The 24,363-nt window shown below is 42.8% G+C and overlaps 1 protein-coding gene across 2 annotated transcripts in view; it reads left to right on the top strand.

Moving 5' to 3' along the window:
- DOCK1 (dedicator of cytokinesis 1) overlaps nucleotides 1-24,363 on the top strand; it is a 1,163,810-nt gene that overhangs the window by 991,669 nt on the left and 147,778 nt on the right. For both annotated transcript variants that reach the window (XM_085606236.1, XM_085606235.1), the window contains exons 43-44: nucleotides 16,083-16,167; nucleotides 19,274-19,360. In XM_085606236.1, the coding sequence (XP_085462362.1) occupies nucleotides 16,083-16,167; nucleotides 19,274-19,360 (172 nt within the window). The remainder of the gene's footprint in view (nucleotides 1-16,082; nucleotides 16,168-19,273; nucleotides 19,361-24,363) is intronic.

The raw sequence follows: 24,363 nt of genomic DNA, 5'->3' as shown, positions 1-24,363 counted from the left end.
CTTCTTCCGCTTTCCTGTCTTGGCATTGGGCGGAATATGTGTTGCCTTGTGAGGGGAGTGGGGTGCTTCGGCCTCTCAGTCCTTGCCCTTAGTTCCTGTGCTGTGAGTGTATGGGCCTCTTCAGCCTTTTTTCCCTCCTACATCCCCTTGGGGTCGGTGGGGTTCTGCTTGTGGGGGTTCCCATAGCCTGGCAGGGGCAAGTTTCTACCTGGTCCACAGCTCTGGTCCCCTGTGGGGCCCTCTGTTCTGCATTGGCTGGTGGGGTCCTTTCGCAGACCCTCCTTCCCAGGGGGTAGTGCTAGGGTATCTATTCAACGTGAAGGAAGCTGGGGCTAGCAGTCTCTATCAGATGTACGAGTTACTTACCTTCGGTAACGATGTATCTGGTAGAGACGATTCTAGCCGCAGATTCCTTCACGGCCCGCCCTTCCTCCCCTATTCTGCGAGGACCCTTGGGTTGGTCTTCGGTACTCTCATCCCGGTGGGGGGCTGTGTCTCCTGTGAGTGCCTTCCTTGTTCTTGACAGGTGACTCTGTCTGGGGGCCGTTAATTCCTCCTTTGGTTCTTTGGAGGATGGGGTTCCAGTGCTGCGGTGCCCTGCTGCTCTGGATACTCTGGGTTTTGGGGGGATTGCTTTCTATACCTGTCCTCCCTCCCCTCCTTTCCTTCCATTGCTATCCTCTGATTAAGGGTCATTTGGCCTTGTCTTGCCCTTGTGGGTTGTTGCCCTCTAGGTTGGGGTGGCTTGGAGGTTTGTTGTCCCTGTCTGTCTTGGGACTGGTCCCATTCCTTGCTCAGGATGGGGGGGGGCTTCCTACGTGTGCCATGACTTTTACGCCTGTTCTTGCCTCCGGGGCATAGGGATGGGAGGTTGTCTATGTGCTGGCAGCGTGACTGCGCAGGTTTTTGCTTGTTCTTCTTCTTTCTTCTTTCCCTGCCCTTGGGTTATGCAGTGTTGGTACTACCCTGGTGGTGGTGTTAGTCACCGTTTCTTTCCAATTTTCTGCTCTTCGCACACTGTTCCCATACTCCCACAGTTTTTTATGTATTGGTTCCGCGTTGTGGTTTGGAAAAGTTCTCCCAAGAAAACTGACGTGGGTGCACCAGGGCGGGTCTTATGTGACCTCGCGGACGTCACATACGCGGACGATGCCTGGGCGGAGACGCGTGATGTGGCCCCGCCCCCGGCGCGCAGGGATGCTGTGGCAAAAAGTTTCCGGATCCAGTCTCACGCCTGGGGATAATTCTATGTGAAGGAATCTGCGGTTAGAATCGTCTCTACCAGATACATCGTTACTGAAGGTAAGTAACTCGTACTTTATGACTCTGATGCTCCTGTTATTGTAAAGCAAATACTTTTCACTTAACAAAATCCCAATAAACAGATGTTTTACAAAAAAGAAATACACAGAGGATCATTAGAAGGTTCTCAGTAAGGGGTGTCTGTTAAAACATCAGCACTTGTTCCATCTGCTGACCGCTCAGTTTCCCTGCCTCCTGCAGAGGTTGGGATCTGCAGTGTTTCTGATCCCATTCAGCAGTTCGAAAGTCACTATTGATAGTCCGCTATCTCCTGTGTTTTGCCTTTTGCTCTGCGGTATGTCCATTAGATTCTAAGTAGTCTATGTGCTGAAATTCACTTGCCCACCATGTGGATTTATAGTGGGAAACCTGTATTCCAATGATAAACTTATTATCCACTGCGTAATCCTTAATGCGGTAATCTTGCTCTCTGTTCATCAGTGCTGCCGGCATGACCATACATGATGAAATGCTACTCATAAGTTACACTCATTATGCTACCTGTCCTCGGAATCATTGCCACGCTATACCTTGAGAAATGAATTCAGCACTCTTTTTTCGAGCAAAGTCTGACGAGGACACAAATTATATTTAAACTTAATTCTTTATACATTTATACAATGGATTTCCAATTCCAAAATATTTGTAGGTTTATTCAGTATTCCGAAGGTTTGACGTGATAAGCCTATGAGAACACCACTCTAATTACCAAGAGGCACTGGGTTGGAAAAGCCATGTCAAGACTTTGTCTGCTTACAGTTTACTGTGGCCTACTGTGATGCAGAACGAGAATATATTTATTTGGTGTACGGGGTGGGAGGAGGCCAAACAGCCCATGTGAAGCTATGCCCCGTCAACACTTTGTTGGTGAATAACTTATCAGAATCCTGTTGAGACTTTTCCATGATACAAGTGAAATGCAGCTTCTTTACAACAAGACTTACTGAGTCTGTCAGAAGTATAAAATTAGGAACAGGTTGTCACAGTGACAACAGCGCCAGTAACATTCACCCTACAAGACAGGCTTTGAATTTATGGGTCTGGAAACTTCCTTTTTAATACATATAAGTCACTCCTAGGGTAGGCCCTGGACAGCCCAGAGGGCAGGGGGCAATGTATTTAAAGAGTTGGACATGTACTTTTAAGTTTTATATGTCTTGGTAGTGAAAGACTATTAAATTAGTTTTTCTCTACTGCAAGGTATAGCTCTCCCACAGGATAACATTGGAATTACCTTTTTACCATTTATAAGTGTGATTTCCAAATGGGACCAGGTAGCCATTTCATTGTTGGTGTATCCGTAATTGTAATTTGAAATCCTAAATAATGGTGAAGTCAGATTTTAAATTACAATTTTAAAAGTGGCCCTTTTGCAAAGTTGTCATTTTCCCGCCTTAGCCACTTGGTGCCTGCAGACTCTCTTTGGGTCACATTACTGGGTCTGGGTGACAGTTGGGCTTTTTGTATTCTTCTTAGACTGCCACACTCAATGGAGAGATTCGATGGGCTAGATGGAGCCAGGGCCAGGAAGGCAGGGCATATGTGCACTTCAAAGGCATGCCTCTAGAAGCTTCTCCCCACTCCAAAACCACAACTGTGTATAAATACTGACCTCAGGCACTAACTCTTCTGTACACTTCTGGACCTGTGGATACTCTGCCGGAAAGAAGGACTGCTTTGCTGTTACAAGGACTGCCACTCTGCTGGACTGCTGCTCTGAAGGAACTGTTGCCCTGCTGTGCTGACCTGCTGCCCTCTTGACTGGGTGAAAAGGAATGTACCTGCATCTCTTGAATCCAGAGTGACTCCAAGAAGTAGTTGGCGGGCTTCCTGATCTGAAGCCTTAGGGACTCAACAGGCTTTCCACAACCTTGCACCTGTACCTGGACTCTGTCATTTGTAAGTCTGCCCTGTCAAGTGTTGACACCTCAGTCCTGGACACTTGGAAGTGGCCTTAAGGTGCTCTGCCAGCTTTTGTGGATCCAGCGGACCCAACACTTCTCCTCTGCTGTGCAACTCGGAGCAGAACCAATGCATCTCTGCTACTATGTGGATTGGACCCATCGCCAAGAACCACATTGCTTTTGGAACTGCCACTGTGTGATGCATCCTCGGTGCAGGCCCTCACATTCCTCATTGACGGTAGCCTCAATGATTACGCCGAACTCTGCATTGCAGCCTCGCAGCTCTTCGGAACTGACACATCGTCCCAACTGCACACTGCATCCTCAATGCTGGACTTCGCATCGCAAGCCCCTTTGACTGGATCCTCATTGACGATGCAGGCCGTCACATCTCGAAACCGACACATCGCTTTGGGTCCACAACTCATCTTCGACACAGATTCTTACAATGGTCAGCAAACCAGGGTTTAAGGTCCTCCGTTCAGTGGGCCTAACTGGGTCCCTGTAGCTGGCCTGTGCTCCATCGCAGTCGGCCTGACCCTGTGACTTTATTTTGGTTCAGCGAGACCAGATAACTACAGTTGGTGCTTTGTGCTTTTAGGTGCTATTTTTATCAATGTTTTTAAAATTACAAATCTGCAGGGCTACTCACTGGATTTTTGGTGTTTTGGTCTCGTTTTATTTATTAAAGAAGGTTCAATATTTTTAATTTGGTGTGAGATATTTTTTTGTGGTGTTTTCACTTTATTACTGTTTGAAGTGTTGCACGAATACTTTACACATCGCCTCTAATGTAAGCCTCACTGCAAATAAATCAGCCACAGCCCAATAAAGTCCCAAGTCCATCTGAGGGACATGCTTAACCAATAGACCCTGTGCTCTGATAGCTGGCTCTGTGTTATGTATTCATAAAAGTTCCACAAATAGGGAACAGGAGTGCGTTTAGTGATCCTTTTAATACCTACAGATTTTGACCATAAATGAAAATAAGATTTCTGTACTAAAGAAATTAGGATAATGCTTGATTTTGAGAAAGCTTTGCTTACGTGAAAGGGTAAAGCAACTCATTAAGGAGCTCCATCTGCTTATCACTTATTCTGGTGGGTTGCTAGCAAGCTTAATTCCACTCCTCAGACCTGAGAGAGATCCAACCAAAGAAGTGATACTACATTTAATTATTAATATACTGTTATGATTTTCCGCAAAACTAGTGGACAGTATTTTCATTATGTTTCCAAAGATGCATCCACTGACACAATCACATACTCATTTCAATGTACTGTTAAACTAAAAAGCTAAGAGAAACTTGAACAGTGGCACAATGGAGACGCAAAGTCCTTTTGAGAGAGAATTGGGCCAAATGGATACCAGCCAGATTAGGCATAAAACTACCTGATCTGAATCACTGATGTATTTAAAAAAATCATTGTCCTATTATTAAAATATCTCTGGTTTGCTACTTAATCTGCCCCTCATTTTATTCTCTTGAAAAGGGGATTCCAAAGAAATTAAACTCAGTTCATACCAAAACAACCTCATGGTGATGATCTTCCTTCCATAGAGCACTGTCCAATGAATGTTATATGCTTATTTGTGGATACCTGGAAATTAGATACAATGAAACCTAGTATTCAGTGAACCAGAAATAAGATTGTAATTAAGATGGGGCTCCTCGAGGGTAAATCTTGTCAAATTACTATTAATGGACTCCTGCATGGAGACAGGCACACAAACAACTTAATTTGTTTCCCGTCCACCTGACATGGCTTGACAACAAGTCATTAGACAGGAGGCGGCTGAAACCGGCATTATAGGCAAACTGCAAATGCAAAGTTGACCATGTATAAAAATTGAGTAAAAATGATGAATGCGCCCAAGTATGTGTATTTGAGACTTGGTTTTAGTTGCTGGTGGGAAAAGCAGGGAAAAGCTACTGGTGTGATGCAGAAGAGAAATGTGAAATGAAAGAGCTACCAAGGTCATATATCCAAAACAACTGTACTCAAAAGAAATCCATGTAGAGACGGGAACAGGTTCTCTCACAGCCTGTCAATAGCAGGAGCCTGAAGGTGAGACGACAGCTGTGAAATGGAGACACTCCTTAGACAGAGCCCAGCAGTCTGAAATCTCCTCCAACCTGTGCAAGGGTGTGGCCACTTTCTGATTATGGGGGACTGGTGGGTACCGAGGGAGCGGATAGGTCGCCACTCTGGGCAAGTATATGGAGGATTTGCCACCCATTCACTTGAAGTAGACTAGAATGGAAGATCTGATCTCATTTAATGACCAGAGACTTTGATTGTGAACTTAGTAATACTGAAACAGCATAGAGGAAAGACTTGCCTGACCTCAATGGTGGGCTTAGGCAAGCGAACAGTGAGATGCATACTTGCATCACAAGACTCTCACCTGCTAGGAGTAGCTGCTGCTCAGCAATCTGGCAAATTGGACTCCATACTACAAGCTGTTGTCGACATAAGGCACACCCTAGCAAGAAAAATAAACTCCGCAGCAACATATTGGGGTTTTGCTTCATGCAAGTCAGAGGAAACTGTCTGAAAGGCTTACACAAAGTGAAACCATCCTAGCTGAACAGGCATCTAAGAGGATAGAGTTAAAAGCTCGGGTGTCCAAAATGCTGGAGAGAAAAAGTTTTCAGCAGTATTGAGCAAAAGACCCTGTGGGCCCGTCCCAAGGGTGTGTTGCGGGTGTCCTAGAGCAAAACAGAGATATGGACACATTCCCGTAGACATGGTCTAGCACTGTGTTGGCTCAAAGGGTTTGTCAACCTTTTTTATAATTGAAAGAGTACCCTGTGATGACATGAGTCCTGGAATTCTTCCCAGGCTGCTGGTGGAAAGATAACTGCACTACAAAGACCAGGGCTTACTACAGACTCTTTGAATTGGGCAATATATTTCTGTTCCTTGTTGCCATATTACATCAAAGAAGCACAACTCCTTATGGGCAGTCATGCTTAAAGTCAACAAGCTGAGCCTCCAATATATGCTGCTCTTCTTGGTGAAACTGGAAAAAAACTGGCTGATATGGGGTGATCATATTTATGAGCCCACTGCAGAGCCGGGACAGGCCAGAACAGCATGGGGTGATGAGCAGTGAACGACTTAGCTGCAATCCAAGTTGCACCGCTGGAGGAAATGTAACAGAGAACAAAGGAAAGATCATCTGCTACTCATTGCAGTGAAGAGTGTAGCCGTGGCAGCAGCTTAGCCTTGTCCTAAGATCCTACAGCCAAATAGACTCTGACTCCATGGCTCAAGAATCGACTTTGCTTCTGACAGCATTGAGGACCAAGAGGATGGCAGCCCTTCACACCTGACATCCAGGTTGGGAGATTACATTGCCTGAAGGTTGAGAGAACACTTTTGCTAATGCTGACAATTACTTTGAGCTGATCTAAGCCCATGCTGCAGGTTGAAAGTGTGATGCATGGCCTGTGTTGGTTGAAGATAGGAGTTGTTACCAGTGACTGTAGTGCTGTGGTCAAGCAGAAGCGCACAGTGGGAGGGCATACGTTCTGATACATACCCCAGCTTTTTTTCTCATATCAGTTACCATTTCCTACCCCCGAAGTTCGGCCAATTGGTCAAGCTTGTCCTACAGATGGCCTTGGGAATTTATTGGGTTGTGGCTGATTCATGTTCTTATCCTGTGAAGAAATTTATTGTTGGGGACAATTGTCAAATGTTTTGTCAAAGGGGCAAATTAGACATTGGTCAAACAGCTCTCTCCTACAACCACGCTTTAACAAAATGGAGGGCAGGAGGTTGCAGTGCAGATGGAAAGCACAACTGTATTACACCTTTCCGAATGAAGAAACACAAAGTAGGTCCAGAGGGACGTTATGCCTATAAAAGTGGAGAACATTATGGCAAACGCATATATATAGTAGGCCTTTATGTGCCATACAGTATGCAAGAAGCTCATTTGGACCGCTTACCTCCAATGCTAGGGTCACCTCTACCTGAATTGCTGCTTTTAAGGTGTGGATTTCAACTGAATAATGAAAGTGCAGATTACCAAGTCAGGCCCTTTCCTATAGGGCACACCTGCAAGGAAATTAGCTGAGAAATGGTGATGTTGACTGAGGACTTTACCGACATGTGAGAGCTATGTACCTGTCTCATTGGCCATACGTGTACTACTCATTCCTTACACACCTGTATAGACATAGACATGTTGTTTGCCACTGTACACTTGAGGGTATGCCCATGGAGTACTACCTGGCTAAGACATTGTCTAACCATTGTCCATTATTTGTGGCATTACAATTGAGCAGAAAGCTCACTAGAATACCTTCTGGGCAGTTACAACCTTCGGCCCTAGTCGGTGCAAGCTATCAGGCGAAATAACACATTGTTTTCATATGAAAGTGGAATCCACGGGTAATAACCTGACTAACTGGGAAGCCTTAAAGGTTTTCATATTGCGTGTGTGCATTAAAACCCCCTCGGTGTAAGTGGAACTGAGGAGGGTAGGCTGGAGTTTGAGCTATGGCCCCTAGAGAAAGCAGCACAGGGCTCCTCTCCTATGTAGCAGGAGCACTTGTGCAAAAGAAATGACAGATGTATACAACATGTTGGGACATGTTAACCATCCCAAATGTGTTCTTAGTAGTACTTAGAGTGAGATGGGTCTGGCCAACTGCTAGCCATATTAGATGTGCTGATATGCCACAGTAACTACGGTCACCGCTATCCACTATTTGGATGGTTGCCTCCTGCATGACCAAACAGCCATAAGCAAAGTCTTGGCAACCTATAAGACAGGACTTCCTGCTGGGAGACATATGCACTTTCTAGTGAATATGTACAAGTTGCTACTCTACAGGTACTGACCCAGAATAAAAGGCTGAGCAGGGTGACCCACTGATACTACCAGTGGTCGACCTGACAATATCACAGAAGGAGACTAGAAAGACACCCATCAGCAGTTTCCTGCCACTCATGTTATATAGGACATTTCAGAAACAAACAAGGTATCACTTACTAGACATGTAACAGGCTGACCAGTAGAGAGGCATAACTACTCTCCACTACTCAGGAAGCTGTCGTAGTAGTGCTGCGAAAGCCCTTATGTGACCCCCTTGACAGCTTATCATATAGACCTCTGTCAATGCTCAACCTAGATTTCAAGGGATTTGATAAAAGTGCTAGCAAGCAGGATACATAAAGTACTTCCGAACTAGGAAGCTCCCAAACCAAAGCAGATTTTTTCCAGGCTGAAATACTTTACCTAAAATTTATAGACTTTTTTTACATGCTGAACAAATTGCCTGCTGTTGTACACACCCCATTGACACAGAAATAGCATTTGACACCATTGATTGGGGGAAACTTTTCTTGGCCTAACGATAAATAGGCTTTTACGACAGCGTATTAGCCTGTATCAAACTGATGTGCAAGGGCCCCGTGGCTCTGATCAAACCTGGGTTACGATATTGAGGTCTTCACCAACATGACGGACATGGCAGAGACATCAGTAATCCCTGCTTGTGTATTCCTTGACCATGAAACCTTTTGCCAGCACTTGAGGCTTCAAGGTGTTCCGGATGGTAGGGACATAAATGGACACACCCATGTCATCTCTTTGTTTGCAGACAATATTCTGTTGTACATGCGGGCTGCTCAGACGGGATTGCCAACATTGTTCACACAGATAGAGACAGTTGCATGAGCCTCTGATCTGATTGTAAGCGAAAATAAAGCTTCCCTCTTTCCCTGGTCAACCATGAAGCATCAAACCCGTCCCTGCATATGTGCATTGACTGACATAAGAATTGCAGATCTTTTAATATCCGGGGATTCAAGTGCATAGGCAGTCAGCAGATGCAGTTGCTGAGAACCTCACTGGGGCTCTAGAATTAGCAAGAACATTGGCTGAATTCTGGAAACAACTGCTGCTGTTGCTAATGGGGCTCTTAGTATTGTCTGAGATAGTGCTTCTGCCGCAAATACCACATTTCTTTGCAAATTTATCGATGATAGTTACACAACTTCTTTCAGCGGCGTCATGTAGATACTGTTGACTTTAGACAGAACAATCACTATACAATATAAGATAAATTGGGGACAACCACAAATATGACCTGGAGACCTGGAGGTGTTATTGCAAGGAGATCTGTGAATGTGAGTGGGCTTGCTGAATTACAACACTTAAATACTAATTTTAAGCTGATTCAGTTCAGCTACATGCACCACTCTTACCCGATCAGAGCACACCTGCACATCATGGTCCTCTTGGTACTGCACACTTGTCATAAATACAGGATGCAGCCTTCTTATTTTAATATGGTGTGGCATGTCATGAGATCAAATGATCTAGGGATAACATCTCTGCACAGGTTTTTGGGCCTGATTTACAAAGACTAGTTTTGTTGTAAGTATGATTTACACCTGAATATCTTCCCTTGGTTCAGAAAACAGTTTTTGTGGGTAGCTGTACTCTGCTTTAGGGGAGATGTGTGATAGTCATGCACTTCCTTGCTTAAGACATGGTTACTCGTGGAAAACAGATTTTATATTCCCCTAGCTAGTCCACTCTTACTGAGGGATCTTCAGGGAGTGCCCCTTGCCCATCTGACCTACCTGCTGCCTCTGAGCTCACTTAGGGCTCGCAGATGTTATTCTTGCCTTGGACACAGTTACTAGAGGCAGGGCCCCAGGACCAGATGGTATTCCGGCTGACTTCTTCTTACAAGCTAGGGAAAACTTGGCAAATTCCATCCTCTGATATCTAATGCCATTGTAAGAGGGGCTCCCATACCAGAGCCCTGGAAGAGCGCTGTAAAAATTCCTATATTCAAGAAAGGAGACAAATCGTTGCCATCCAACTACAGGCCAATCGTCTGATTGTATCCAAAACATTTTGTCTTGCCTACTTTTGGCTAGAATCCAGGAATGGATTGATGAAAACATTTTATCAAGCGGGGTTTCGTAGGCAGGTAGGCACTATGGACCAGGTCTTCAGTTTCTTGCTATTGTATTGGAAGTCTGTAGTGATCGACGGAGATAGCATATATGTTGCCTTCGTCGATCTCAAATCAGCTTGCGACCTTGTCCAATGTAACAAACTATGGCAGGTACTTAATGATATGGGGCCCCCCTAACCTAAGACTGTGCTAATCCGTCTTCACAGCGGTAATTATGCACAGGTACGTGGGGGGAATCAGGGAGAGCTGACTGGACGGTTCCCCAATTGTCGGGGAGTAGGCCAAGGCTGTGTATTGGCTCCCACCTTATTCTCTGTTCTTGAACGATATTGTCCAGTCTCTTTCGGTCTTTCCCACAGATGCCCCCATCTTGTCAAGCGCTAAAACATCTATTTTACTGTTCGTGAACGATACCGTATTAATATCCAAGACTCCCAGTGGACTGCAGCGAGTGCTTTTTTACTTTGAAGATTTTTGTGAATCCCACGTACCGGTGACCAACTCAGCAAAAATGAAGTTTATGACGTTTAAAAAACACAAGTCATTGAAAGGAAGGCTAGAGTTGGGAGGCCAACCATTAGAAATGGTGGATGCCTTTACTTTCTTGGGTATTACTTTATCCTCAACCTTTCCCTGGAATCCCGCGGTGCACCTCCCTTCCCTTAAACGTTGGCAGATAGGCGGTACCATAATAAAGGAACATGCCCTTTCTTACTCCAAACCCATTGCCCCCGTTCTGAAAATGTATGATGCCAAAGGAATTACATCTGCATTGGCTCCGAGTTGTGGGGTTTTGCCAACATTTCATCCCTCACAAGCTCTGAGAACAAAGTTCCTGAGAACCTTAGCACGTCTCCCTGCTAGCACCCCAATTATACAATTAATGCTTAATATAGGAAGAAGGCCTGTAGCTGACCAAGCTAGACTTAGTCCGCTTTTATACTGGAGAAGGCTATGGCCTAATCCAGAATTGAGTCATTACAGACTAGCTTTGGAGGACCTAATTAAGGCTGACAGAACAAGTAAGAGTGCATGGCTGCAACAAATTAAACAACTACTAATAGAAATCACCCTCCGTTCCTTGTGAGGCAACCCCTCTTCTGCCACATCTTTGTCAGCAGAAAATTTAAAAGAACATTATTGCCTGTGGGTCAGGCACTCTGAGACAAATTGGGTGGTTGGTTCAACTCTAACTGGGCCCTTTTTAGATGTTAAATCAAGTAGTTAACTAGTTTCCGGGAGTGCTACTGGTATGCCATTACTGCCTCTCTGGACAGGAAACTGTATCTCCAGTTCGGGGTTTGCACCCTTCATGTGAAATCATTTACAAACAATTGGGCCCCACATGATGATTTTGTATGTCCGACCTGTAAGTTATCCACAAAAATGATTGCTCAGGTTTTCTTTGTCTGTTCGGCCTACACCACTCCCGACAGAAAATGGCTTAAACCTGTATGTAAATTATTGGGGACTCGTAGCAGCCACTCTGCACTATATATCGTGTGCCATTGCAAAGTTTCTGGGCTGTATATGCGCTAGCTGAGCCACATCTGCTAGGCTGTCCTGGGCATGTCCCTGTTTAATTTTTGATAATTGAGCTTTCTCTTATGGGAACCACTGTATGCATTTTAGAGGTCTATGTTGATCCTTCTTAAATTAAGATTGTGTTCAGTCTAATGCTCACTGCTTATGTATAGGATCTAACAGTCAAAGTTCCACAGCATGCGTTTAGCCGTGTCATTTAGCATCTATAGCAGGATCTTTTTAATAATAATTTAAATATGTATGCACTTTTATCTCCGATTAATTTTATACCTGTATGCTGCGATGCTCCAGCTCTCATACAGAATTGTAACTGTTTCAATTACTTAGTCTATTTTTTATGAAAATGTTTGATTTTACGAGCTTTTATGCTAACAGTGGAATAAAGCTTACTGATCAATTGATTGGTTTTTAGCACACTTCGACTTTTTATGTTTTCTTACTGATGGCTTAAAGCACTCTGAGATTACAGGTTGACGTTCCAAATAGCTCGGTAGATACACATACGTTTTTGCATATCTACATTTTATTTAGCAAGAAAATATCTTCATTTAGAAGTGCATGTTCTTATTCCTCATTGTCAGAAAGAGAAACGGTGCACCCACATTAGCACTTGTTAATGTGCGTAACTATAGAGAAGCATCAGTCCATGTGTCAGATTTTCTGAATGAGCACACCTGCTTTTAGAGGGGTTTTTGGGTAGACCTGCACAAATTTGTGAACACCCCAAACTGTTATATTTGTGGGTGTTGGATCTGGCCATTTATTCAGGGTCACCCCAGATTTGTGCCTTTCTTTGCTGAACCCGTTTTTGTTGGCTTTTAGGACTTGCACACTTTACTCCTACTAATTAGTGGCAAGGTGCTTGTGCTCTTCCTTCAAAATGTTGTAAAACTGGTATACACCTGAGTGGTGCTTGTAAATAACTTGTAAGGTAAAAGGATATGGTGCAACATGTACATAGAGCCTGTAAATCAAATGCTAGTAGTGGTCTCCAGCACTCATTGTGCCACCCACTTATGTAGCCTTGTAAAACATGTCTCAGGCCTACCTGCTGTGACGTTTTAAGCTGCCATTTCGACCTGGCAAAATAAGCGTTTTGGCAGGCCTAAACCTTTTTTATACATATAAGTCACCCCTTGGGTAGGCCCTAACCACTCATAGGGCAGGGTGGATGGTATTTAAAAAGTAGGCCTCGTATATTTAAAGTTTTGCATGTCCTGCCAGTGGAAAAAAACAAAGTTGTTTTTCACTGTGTCATGGCTAGACTCCCATAGCTTAATATTGGCTTAACTTATTACATTTAATAAGTAATTGCTTTAGTTTGGGAGCAGATAGAGAAATATTTCTTCCACGATATGAATTTAAAATTAAAATCCTCTTTAATGGTAAAGCAGATTTTAAAATGCTATAATACAAATGCCACTTATAGAAAGTTTGCATTTTTCTGCCTCAACCAAATCCTTTGTCAAGTGCCAGTGTCACATGACTGTTAAAGGCTCTCTTCTGGTGAGATGTATATTCCTTCCTAATAGGGGACAAAAGGACCTTGGGTGTGGGGAGTAGTGTTCCTCTCCTGAGCAGGATGGCCTTTGGAGTTGTAACCAGACACTTTCTGAGCTTCAAATGGTAGCCGGAGGGCTCTACCCTGCCACTTCCTGACTTTAGGGGATGCCTGCCCTCTCACTGGCAAATGCAGATCACACTTGAACCTGCCTGCCCTTTGTTCCTCTAGCAAGGCTGGAGCTAGAAAGAAAAAAGGTAAGAAAGAACTAGAACCAGTTTTGGGTTAGACAAAGGTGGTGTCCTCCATCTACCGGCTGAAACTGGATATAAAGATGGCGACCCCATAACTTCTCATTAAAATACTCGTGGACCTGTGGAGTCTTAGAAGAAGGACTGTCCTTCAGTCTGAAACCTGATGGAAAACTGGACCTGCTTGACTTGAACCCAGGACCCCAGAAGTGACTCCAGGGAACAGATGTCTTACCTACAGTTGGAGCTACAGGGACATAGCTAGGTTCAGAAGGCCTCTCCTTGCAACTGCCCAGCTGACCTTCTCCAACTGGACCTGCCTGGACCCTGCGGCTGGCCTTTCCTGGGAAGAGTCCTAGCCCCAAGAGGTGCCCCCTCAGGTTCTGGACCCTTTCCTGGTGTTAGAGTGCATTCAAATTGAAGAACCAGACGTTCTGAACTGTTTGCTTCAAAAAGAGCCATTCCAGTTTCCTCATAACATGAATGGACTTCACTGAGGCCAATGCAGAAGCAGCATCTGACTGCAGATGATTCCTGCCAAGATACAGACCCCGCATCTCACTGCATGGAGCTCCTTGCATCAACAACTAGCGCCCCACATTTCCCACCAAAGTGAAGGTCCGATCTTTGATACACTCTTTGCATCAAGGACCTCGGCCTAGGACTTCAGCAACCTGCCGTCAACGAGCCCCTCTCTGGATCAAGCCTGCATCCCGACCACTGATGACCTTGTTGACAAGAGCTCCTTTTGTGAAACAGGACTAAGTTAGAAGGTGAACTTTTCACAGGGACAAACCTCATCCCTGTATCGGAACCGTGCTCAATCGGATTCCACCCTAACTTTTGACCTAGCCCAGTACGATCAGATAAACGTGATTAAACTTTGTACACAGTGTGTGGCTATTTCTACTGAAAACTTTAAAAACTCATATCTCCAGTTATACTTATTGGAGTTTTGTTGTTTTGATGTAATTGTATTTATAATTTACTCTCTTATTCTAAATTCATTTGGGATTGTGTTTTCACTTTATTGCTGTTTGAGTGCTGCATAAATACTTTACACATTGCTTCTAAGTTAAGCGTGACTACTTTTGTCCCAAGCTACCAGAGGGATTAGCACAGGTTTATTCAGTGACTTTTGTTGTTCACCCTGACAAGGACTGTGAATATTAATTGAGTGGGGCTCTTACCCCTCTCAACTAATAACTCAATTTCTTACAGTAGGTAGTTCCCAACAGTTGCAGCAATTTTCACCCAGAAAACAGCTGTACATTTAGCTATGTCAAGGGCATTAATTTTGAGAGAAGGAATAAGGAGGAGCACCCTCAAAATTGGAGTGGATTATCTTCATGGAAATACACTTGACAATGGTGTTTGCATAGAGGCTTTTTTTGTATCCATAAGTGGTTTTGTATTTACATACTCGTCGGGATCAGTTCAATTCTATTCAATGGAATCTGCACCATTCCATGGAATCTGCACCTTGCAGCTTCACAGGCCTATTCTGGGGGATTTTTCATGAGTTTACAAAATGAATCTAATTGCTCAAAGCATGAGTGTAAATGTTGCTTTCCTTACTTTTTTGTCAAAGCGTTCTTTTATCAAAATATTATAGCCTACCATTATAATTATGCTTTTGCTGTCTTCAAATACTTCCCATTAAATGTTTTCAAATCTGTGTTTTTCATCCCATTTATTCACAAAGCAGTAATAGCAAAATGTTGGCTAGGACAAAAGGGTCTTGATGTTGAAGCCTACTTTTCCATGATTAAGGTTTTTACATAATATCGAAATATAATTTATTAAAACATGTCACCTTACTCAGATGTCATATATTAATTCAAATCTCTGTAAAAAGCTCAAACCATGCAGCACATACTTCATGCGTCACAGTGTACTTTTGAGTCTTAAATCTGCTGAGTAATAAATATATTTTAAAATATATTTCCCAAGAAAACACAAGCATGCTCTTTTAACATGTGTAGGTTTTTCGCAGAGGGTGCCTTGATTTACATATCTTTTGAAATCAGCGGATTAAAACTGTAGGAATTTATGGTTACATTGCATCTGGCACAATGTCTGAAATACCTGCATTAATCTGCTTAACTGGTGCAATAGATTATTGAACCTAGCAATGTAAATTTATTTTTGATCTGTTGTCATTTTGTCAACTTGAGGACTTCAAACTGTCTTACGCAAACCCTAAAAAAAGCAGAGAAAGAGAGCAGAGAAGATGATTCTATTATCTTGCTCTTTTTAAAACATCTGTTTGAAGACTTTAAAAAAAAATTGCAATCGAAGAGACTGTTCGTTTTCATTCGTTTTTGAGTTTTCACTAACCACCTGATGGGTATCTTAATGCTTGAGCAAAAACAGTGCCACTTTTTACAATAGCTCTAAATTGCACCCTGCTCAAAACAAAAACCCACTCTTTAGAAATAGTTTTTAAATAACACTTTTTTGATATGTGGTTTGCCCAGTGAATTAAAGTGGAGATGTCTGACTAGTAAAATTGAGGTTGGGGTTTCAGATCTGCAATCACTGCCTTAGAATGTGTACTGGTTGTCAAGTTATTCATTGTCTGGAACATATCAACAAAAGTAAAAATGTCACTGTCTTTCCTTCAGTTTCTACAGTGTTAACGAAGTCAATCGGTTTCAGTATTCGAGGCCTGTTCGCAAAGGAGAGAAGGATCCAGATAATGAATTTGCTGTAAGTTCCTTAAAACATATGCCATCATTTCTAGCAAGTATTTAAATCAATTCTTAATATCACCTTAAACATTGTCAAACATCTAGAGAAGTACACTCAGTCTGTCTTAAAAGATTCTAAGAACGATCACGCACTAATTTGTAGGGTCAATAAGGTACTGAACACAGCTGTAGTAATGTATGATGCAGAGACTGCAAATGTTTTTGGACACTTCCAATTAGTACTAGTGACTAAATGACAAAATAGCGACCAGCAGAAATATTACACCCACAATATAAATTGTCGAGGGGAGTACACATTTGCTGTACTTGGCTCCATGTCTACCTACCTTGACAATATAGCGGTACTCAATATTGTAGCAGGTCAATATTTTGAACGCAATATAGTAATCCCACACGAATAGCACTTGTTGCCTGGAATTGTTTGCAAAACATTGAGACTACACACCATTCTCTAAAATGCTTACGACTCTGGTTCTTACAGGCGTAGTTGAACTGTGCGATCATCACTGAAAAGAACGAGTTTTTATTTGGAAGATGTGGATGAATTCATATGCTAATAAATGTAAGGCAATACAGATCTAAGGCAAGTACATGAAAAGTAATGAGGATGGAATAGGTTTGGTGCAATGGATTAAAGTGGCTCCAGCAGGGGAAAGTTCAAACCCACTTGAAAGCCACTGCACTTTCAGAAGAAGCAAGCAAAACAATGAGATCCTAAACACAATTAGAATTGCATCTAGGAGCAGTATGCTACCAAATCTTTGCCACCCATTTCCTCTGGATGCTTTTATGGCCTTCTTTGTAGTATGGCGCGCATTGGACCAACCCTAAAATGCATTAACATGAATGGAAATTTACACTTTTAATATATGTTGTCACTTTTGGAAGACTTAGGAACTGAAGCATAAGTTACACGCCGATTTGACAAGGGTCACTTTGATTTTTCTTTCTGTAGTTCACAATGTAGTGAGATTTGGCTACATCTCCTACTGCAGTTTCCTTTTGCTGACCACATAGACTACTAATGTGTGATGTTTGTCTTTTTGTGAGCTGTCAAACTTTTAACATTAGCACAAATATTTTAATCACCCTGAGCCCACTCTCATATTATGGGAGGGCAGAGGTCTACTACCTTTTGATCAACTTCATAAAGTACCTCCTTGTTTCAAAATTGTTCCATGCGCCTTTCTTATGTTAATAGTCAGCATGTCATTGTTATTCATATAAAACCACAATCATCTAAAACCAAATATGATCTAAATGAAGGAGTAAAAGATTTTATTACCAAAATGACTCTTTGAAATTTAGGACAAGCAATGGCTCAGTAAATAAGATCCATTTTTATGCAGGAATTCACAGAATATACCTTCTGCAGCTAGATGTCTTTGTTAAAAGAATAATAAAGTCATAAACCAGGTTCTAAACTACATTTATTTTATTTATCAGATTTCTATAGCGCATAGTCACCAAAGATATAGATGCTCTTTTCAGGTTACAATAAATGTAACACAAGGGCTTTATGTGTTTTAATTTCTTAATCTCCAATTCAGATTGATTAAATAGGTGAGCCTTACAATGCCAAGACTAAGGTCAAAATATTAGGCACTGCCTTTAATGTAAAAATGAGACTATCCCCAAACTAGTGCATCCTACCACTACTGGAGTCTTTGTCTATGCCACAGTAGGAACAAGAATCAAACACTCAAATGGCATCTTCTGTTCCTCATATTACACCACTGCTCTCTATCAGTGACGAATGCAAAAAGAACATTGGATGGCCAGAATGCTGCACAATGTCAAACATTCAACCCAGTACAGAGATCTGGGCCTAAATCCATCATTTCATTGCTCCTCATGCCATTCCAGTTCAGACCCAGCCATATGCAAATTAGTCATGACCCTGTTCCCATGAGAACTGTCCAGCCCGAACTGCCAGGACAGGTCCTGCCAGTGACACCATCTTTTGTCCCTTTATATTACACAGCTGCCCTTCATTAGTGACAAGATAACTTTAAACGTTGCCTATCTTCTCTAAAATCCACCACTGTGGAGACACAAAAAGAAGCATCAAATAAATATTAAGAAACCTCACTTTAATTTTCAAACAAAGCTTAAGCCACATCCTCAGAAAATACTGCATCTCAGGAAAAGTTTGATTTTATTAGATTGATTTTCCATATAATATGCCAAGGGAATGTGTTGCTTGACTTTACTTCACACCCCAATGCCTCCCCCCTCCTAAGGATTCTTGTGTCCTGTCATGTAAATGGAGTGTGTCTAAAAGGTATGGCTCCTGTGAATAGAAATTACCTCTCACAATCATGTGGCCATCTGCGGTCAGTGCCAAACAGGCAGCAAGGAATTCCACATAGTTTTTGCCCAATGTTGAACAGAAAAATGTTGTCCAGGAACTCTGGATACCTAGCCCACCTCAAACCCATAAGAATTGCCTATGAGGCACAGTAGGCAGGTAAGAGGGGAAAAAGGCCCCAGGAAACTGAGAGGAAGTGACAGATGGCTGCATAGAATTTCCAAATGCAACAAGAATGCCAGGGAGTGGGACCGCTGCATGAGCTGCAAGGATAATTCACAAAGTAGACAAGTGTCCAAGGGGTAAAGTGTCATGATGCTCTGGGGATGTCATAAAATTATAATCTCAAACAGAGCACTGTATTTCTTGTTCCAGGTCTTCTGATTTCTTAAGGTTGTTTGAGAATACCTCTTTCACATGGTAGGTACAATGTAGGTTTAGATGGGACCAGGCTGTTACCACAATACTAAATGTAGGTTTATCTGGGACCAGACTGTTACCAGAATACTATTATGACCACTCACGGCATGAATGATTTCATTATGATTAAATGTATATATGTTGGTTGTATGTGGTTACCCTCTAAATTAAATCAGCCAATGTTGGGCAAAACTTCCTTGAACTATGATTTACAGTGCATCCTATGCTGAACCAGGAATGTGTCTTCTAGTTTCTCCTGTAACCATTTGCTGAGTTTAGTAAAATTGTGTCAGTATAATTGATCTTTCTTCAGGAATATAGTCATCAATCAGCAGTCATGAATACTTTCTAATAGTTTATTTTAACATTGCAGAATATGTGGATTGAGAGAACCACCTATTTGATTGGATATAAGCTGCCTGGGATTCTGAGATGGTTTGAAGTGAAATCAGTCCACACGGTAAGAAAACTAAATGGCTGGGATTAGACTAGTATTATGGGAAAATACCCAACATATCTAATTGCATGAGGACAATCAATGTCACTACAGAAGACTTTTAGATGTGTTTCTCCACCAATCTGTGTAGTAATTCAAGAAAGCATCAGTTAACAACCCCTCAACTGGCTTGTAATGCATCACTAAGGAAATCTTTTCCTATGAAACATGTGCATATGGTCAATATAGAACCTCCTAAAGTAAATCCTAATAATACAGAGTTACCAAGTGGCCAAAGGTCATGTATGGCACTATTAGGCAGCCATGCCTTTTTAGCCGATAGCTTACATTTTTTGAATCTTTACTTAAAATGATAAAAGCGAAAGCCCAGATCTTAGAATGCATCATGCTATTGGTTATAGTGGCAGGATGTGCTGAGAATTTTAGACTTGACATTAGTCCACATGGCAAAAAATACCTCCATTTATGCCCGATGAAATTCACAAAGAGATTCCCAATAGAAATGGGTTTATTACTGTAAAGCACTCTGCCATGAGTGCAGTGAACTTCACAACTGTAAATCCCACACAAGGCCTGGGAAGTGGGTGTTCTATCAAACAGTATGACTTGGACGTTTGTAAACAACCACATGCATGCTCATTGGTAGTTATTACCCAAATCCACTCTGCCCCCTCCCCACACTGGAAATAACAGCGATTTACTTTAGCTAAGGGCTGAAGAAGCCCCTTTGCATGATGGTAAGGGAAATGGATCAAACCAGTTTTTCTAGAGGTGTAGGGGAAGAGAATTCCACCCATTATTATTATTATTATACATGATTTATAAAGCTCCTGGCTACCTCAAAAAGGTTTCCCAGTGCTAGGCTCATCAGAAAAACATGGGCAGGCCTAAATACTATCCAAATGGTATGAAGTTTGAGGACGATTAAAGAGGTTGGAGCAGCCAGGTTTTAAGCAATTTGCGAAAGGCTGAGAGCGAGCAACACACTCTCAGCATCAGTGGCAGAGCGTTCCAGAGCTTAGGGACCAGGTAAGAGAATGAAGAGCCTCCTTAGTGGAATTTTCTGACTCTGGGAATCACGGCCAACTCAAGATTGCTGAACAAAACATGGGTGTGGGTGAATGCAAGGGCACCAAATATCTAAGGCACAATGGCTCATAGTTGGATTTGTATTCATGCATGTAGCATAAAACTTTAAATCGAACACATCATTCAATTGGCAACTAGTGAAGATCAAGGAGCATACAGGCTGTAGGGGTGAATTTAGGGTGTGTGGAGCAGGAGTTATGCAGTGGTGTTTGTACTATCTAGAAATGTTTGAGAAGAGCTTTCAAAATGCCTAGGTAGAGGAAATTACAGTAGTCCAGTTTAGAGATGACCAGGGCCTATACTACAGTTCTCTGGGCTGAGCCATTTCAGGGTGCTAAAATAAGTGCCCGCCACCTTGTTGATCTGATGGCTCCTGGTTAGCTGTATTGTCCATGGCCGGGGCCACAAATGAGGTCCCAAAGGTTGGGGAGATTGCCCACCAGCAAGACCTCTGTCTTCTCCCCATGTAGTTTTAGAGAGTTGGTATTCATCCATGATGAGACTTGAGAGACGACAAATGGAGAATAGTATGCCTGGAAAGCTGCAGCCCAGACGTACTAATGGGAATGTTGGTGAATTGGAAACAGTACTAAATCTTCACCCACCCGTAAGTGTGCTTTTTAAGTGAACAGGGCCTTGACTAATGCAAGCACTTAAAGAGACTGGTATTTTTGCACTGGCCAAGTCATCTCTCAATGGTTTGAGACATTGCCTGTTGTGTCTGTAACAGGGTGCTCTGGGCCATAATGCACTCTATTGAGTCAATTATTAAAGGTGATGTTGTTCCAGGGCTTTTCAATTCAGACAGCTTGCTTTCACATTGTTATTAGCTGGTTGTAGGGTCTGGAATAAAGAAGAAGCAACTCTCAGTGTAACAAATAAAAATGATTCAGTGGCAAATTAGTATTATAAAACTACAGCAATCTATGGAGTGGCAGGGGAGATGAATCTCTGCTTATGATTAGAGCTTGGAAAGAGGACTTCATTTTAAAAACTATGTACCATGCTACTAGACCAATACATTAAAAGTGTATTATTTTTATTTATTTATTTATTTATTTTTTTAAACCGTTTATTGCAATCTCAAGAATATACAAGTATGGGCCTACAACCTTCCGGCCGGCCGCTAGAATGACAGGAGTATATGACATACGTTCAAAAAACACTTGGCGTTGCAGAGAAGCAAAATCAGGAGGTATCAACGTCGTGGGCCACATCACTCTGACCCCACAATACGGTTTCATTTTATACAAACAACACAAAAAACCACACCCGCAAGGCAACCCGCAATCGAAAGTAACAGCACGTGCTCCCCAAATGGGGGACCCCAGCCATCCACAGGAGTCTAAAGAGGGGAAGGGGAACAGATCGAGGACTGGGGGAACCCTGTGCCCGGGGCTGGGGAAAGGAGTCAACTAAGGGGACGGGGCTGGTGAGGCAGCAGGCAGCAGTGGTGGCGCGCAGATACCCCCGCGGTAGGCGTTCCAGGGGCCCCATACTTTCACCCATGTCCCAGGCTTACCCCTCGCCACATACACCACCTTTTCTCGGAACATGCACCAATCCATCTGTTCTTTCCAGGCCGACACCGCCGGGTAAAAGTGTATTATTGACTGTGTGGACAATACAGATAAGCATGGTGCCAAATCAAAGATTTCAAAACGTCACAAAAGATGTGTCACTTTGCAAATACTTTTCAATATATATGTCCCATTGTGCCTCGACTATGTAGTGTTCAATGTTACCTTATCATATTAGAACAGATGAGTAGCGAATGCCTACATTAAGGTTCAGTATGTATTGTCAAAGTGTTGTCTGTCTGGTATACATTTTTATGTTTTACAAATGGTGTGCTAGTGATTGTCATCCTGGCTGAAATACTTTTCTCCTATGTCTCTTATCTGATGTGCTTGTGCACTTTTTGTATTGGATTCGTTGTGAACAGAATGGGTACAGTTCCATGCTTTTTACTTTGGCTGGTTTTGTGTGTGTGGTAGTTGAGGATGTCTACTTATGCTTATTGGAAAAAGGGAGTTGAGTTATTTCCTGTCTTACATACTGTGTATCTAGTGCCTGCTGTTGGCGATTACAGTGTCTGTGGCATGATGTAGAATCCTAGTATGCAGTAGATTTCACCAACCAGCTGGAAAAGCTCATAAGGGCTAGAGCTGAACTGTAGTAGACATGCTACTGATGGGGTGCTGTAACATGTAACTTATTTTTAAGTACATATAACTGTGGACTTTAATTTACCTCGTAACACATACATACAACCATTTAAACACAATGGAACTGGATAATTTACAGACTTTAAAATTGACTTATACATGCTATGGAAAACAAACATGAGACATGTGCAAGCACATCTGCAACACAATGAGGATAAAATTACCATCATGGGACTACTTAGCCTGCCGATGACTTACATAGGCTCTGAAGGATTGCATGCAACTCTATAGCCTGTGCAAGAATTACACACAGACCAATCGAATGATGCACACGACCCATAGCCTGCCCATGATATACACACAGCATGGTACTATGCATGCAACACTCAGCCTGCTCATGATACGCCCAAGATGTGACATTTGTGACCCAAAGTCTGGCCATGACTTACACTCAGTAAAGGTGTTATGTGTGCAATCCATAGCCAGCCCATGACTCATACAGCAACATAGCCTGATGCATATAACTACTAAGTCTGTCCCCATATTGCTCACTGTTTGATGTAAGAAATAATAACACAACTAGCCAGTTCAAGACCTAAACTACACATGCAGCACAGGATCAAAAACTGGATATGTGGCTTGTACTCATTAAACCAGACAATGGCGTAGACTGATTTAATGGTGAGAACGTGACCTTCACCAACAAGCATGTCAAAGCACCCAACAAAAGCAGAAGCAAAATGTCCATGCACTTCCCCAACATGACATCAATGCAAAACTCTAAGCAGGAATCATCAACATGCAGGAGAAATATTTTCGCACAGTGCACTGCTGCACTGGTATACCTGACAGCTGGTATACCGGACGGGCCAAGGGGCCACCCCCCCTGGTCGACCATGGGTTTACTCGCCTGCTACCCTTAGATCTCTTTGCACTGGCAAAACCGTGTTAGATGGGACAACCTTCGCCACTCTCCGGTCTGAAGCCTTGTTACAGGGAGAGGACGTATTTAACCACACCAGGACACAAGGCTTGATAATTGCTACGCTTAACACACGCTCTCTGCACAAGCACCATCTTGAGGTATTTACACTTCTGGGTGAGGGCGAGATAGACATCCTTGCACTCTCAGAAACATGGCTGGGCACCTGATCAACACCGGACATCTTAGCAGCCCTACCCCCTAACTTTGATGCATTGTGGTATAACCGCCCTAAGGACAGCAGAGGGGGAGGGGTGGCTATCATGTTCAAAAAGAGTCTTAAGGTGACACAGATTATAGCAGAAAACTGTGATTGTGCAGAACTATTAGGGATAAAAATATCACTTAAATCCTCATGCATCCTGTTGCTGCTAGTATATCGTCCACCTCAGAGCTCACCTGAATTTAATGATACTTTTTTTGCATTGCTGACAGACTTGGCCTCTAGATATAAGTCCCTTATAGTGGCAGGTGATTTCAATTACCACTGGGATAAGGTCCCCAGGGGGCCCACCGAGACAGAGTTCGAAAATAATCTCTCTGCTCTCCACTTAAAACAACTTGTAATGGGCCCTACCCATGTGAAGGGCCACACTCTTGACCTCGTTTGGTCTTCCCTGTCCCTTATGAAAATTCTGGAAGTCAGCCCTTGCATCTGGTCAGACCATTCTCTGATCAAGTGCTGGGTTCCGGGAGATCCCTTGTCAGCTGCCTCTTTACAAATGAGGAGGAAAGTTCGCTCCTGGAAGAAGATTGAGGCCGACTCC

This window comes from Triturus cristatus, chromosome 1_2 (genome assembly GCF_964204655.1).
Source record: "Triturus cristatus chromosome 1_2, aTriCri1.1, whole genome shotgun sequence".
In the NCBI taxonomy this organism is placed as follows: domain Eukaryota; kingdom Metazoa; phylum Chordata; class Amphibia; order Caudata; family Salamandridae; genus Triturus; species Triturus cristatus.
This window is presented reverse-complemented; position numbering and strand designations above follow the sequence as displayed.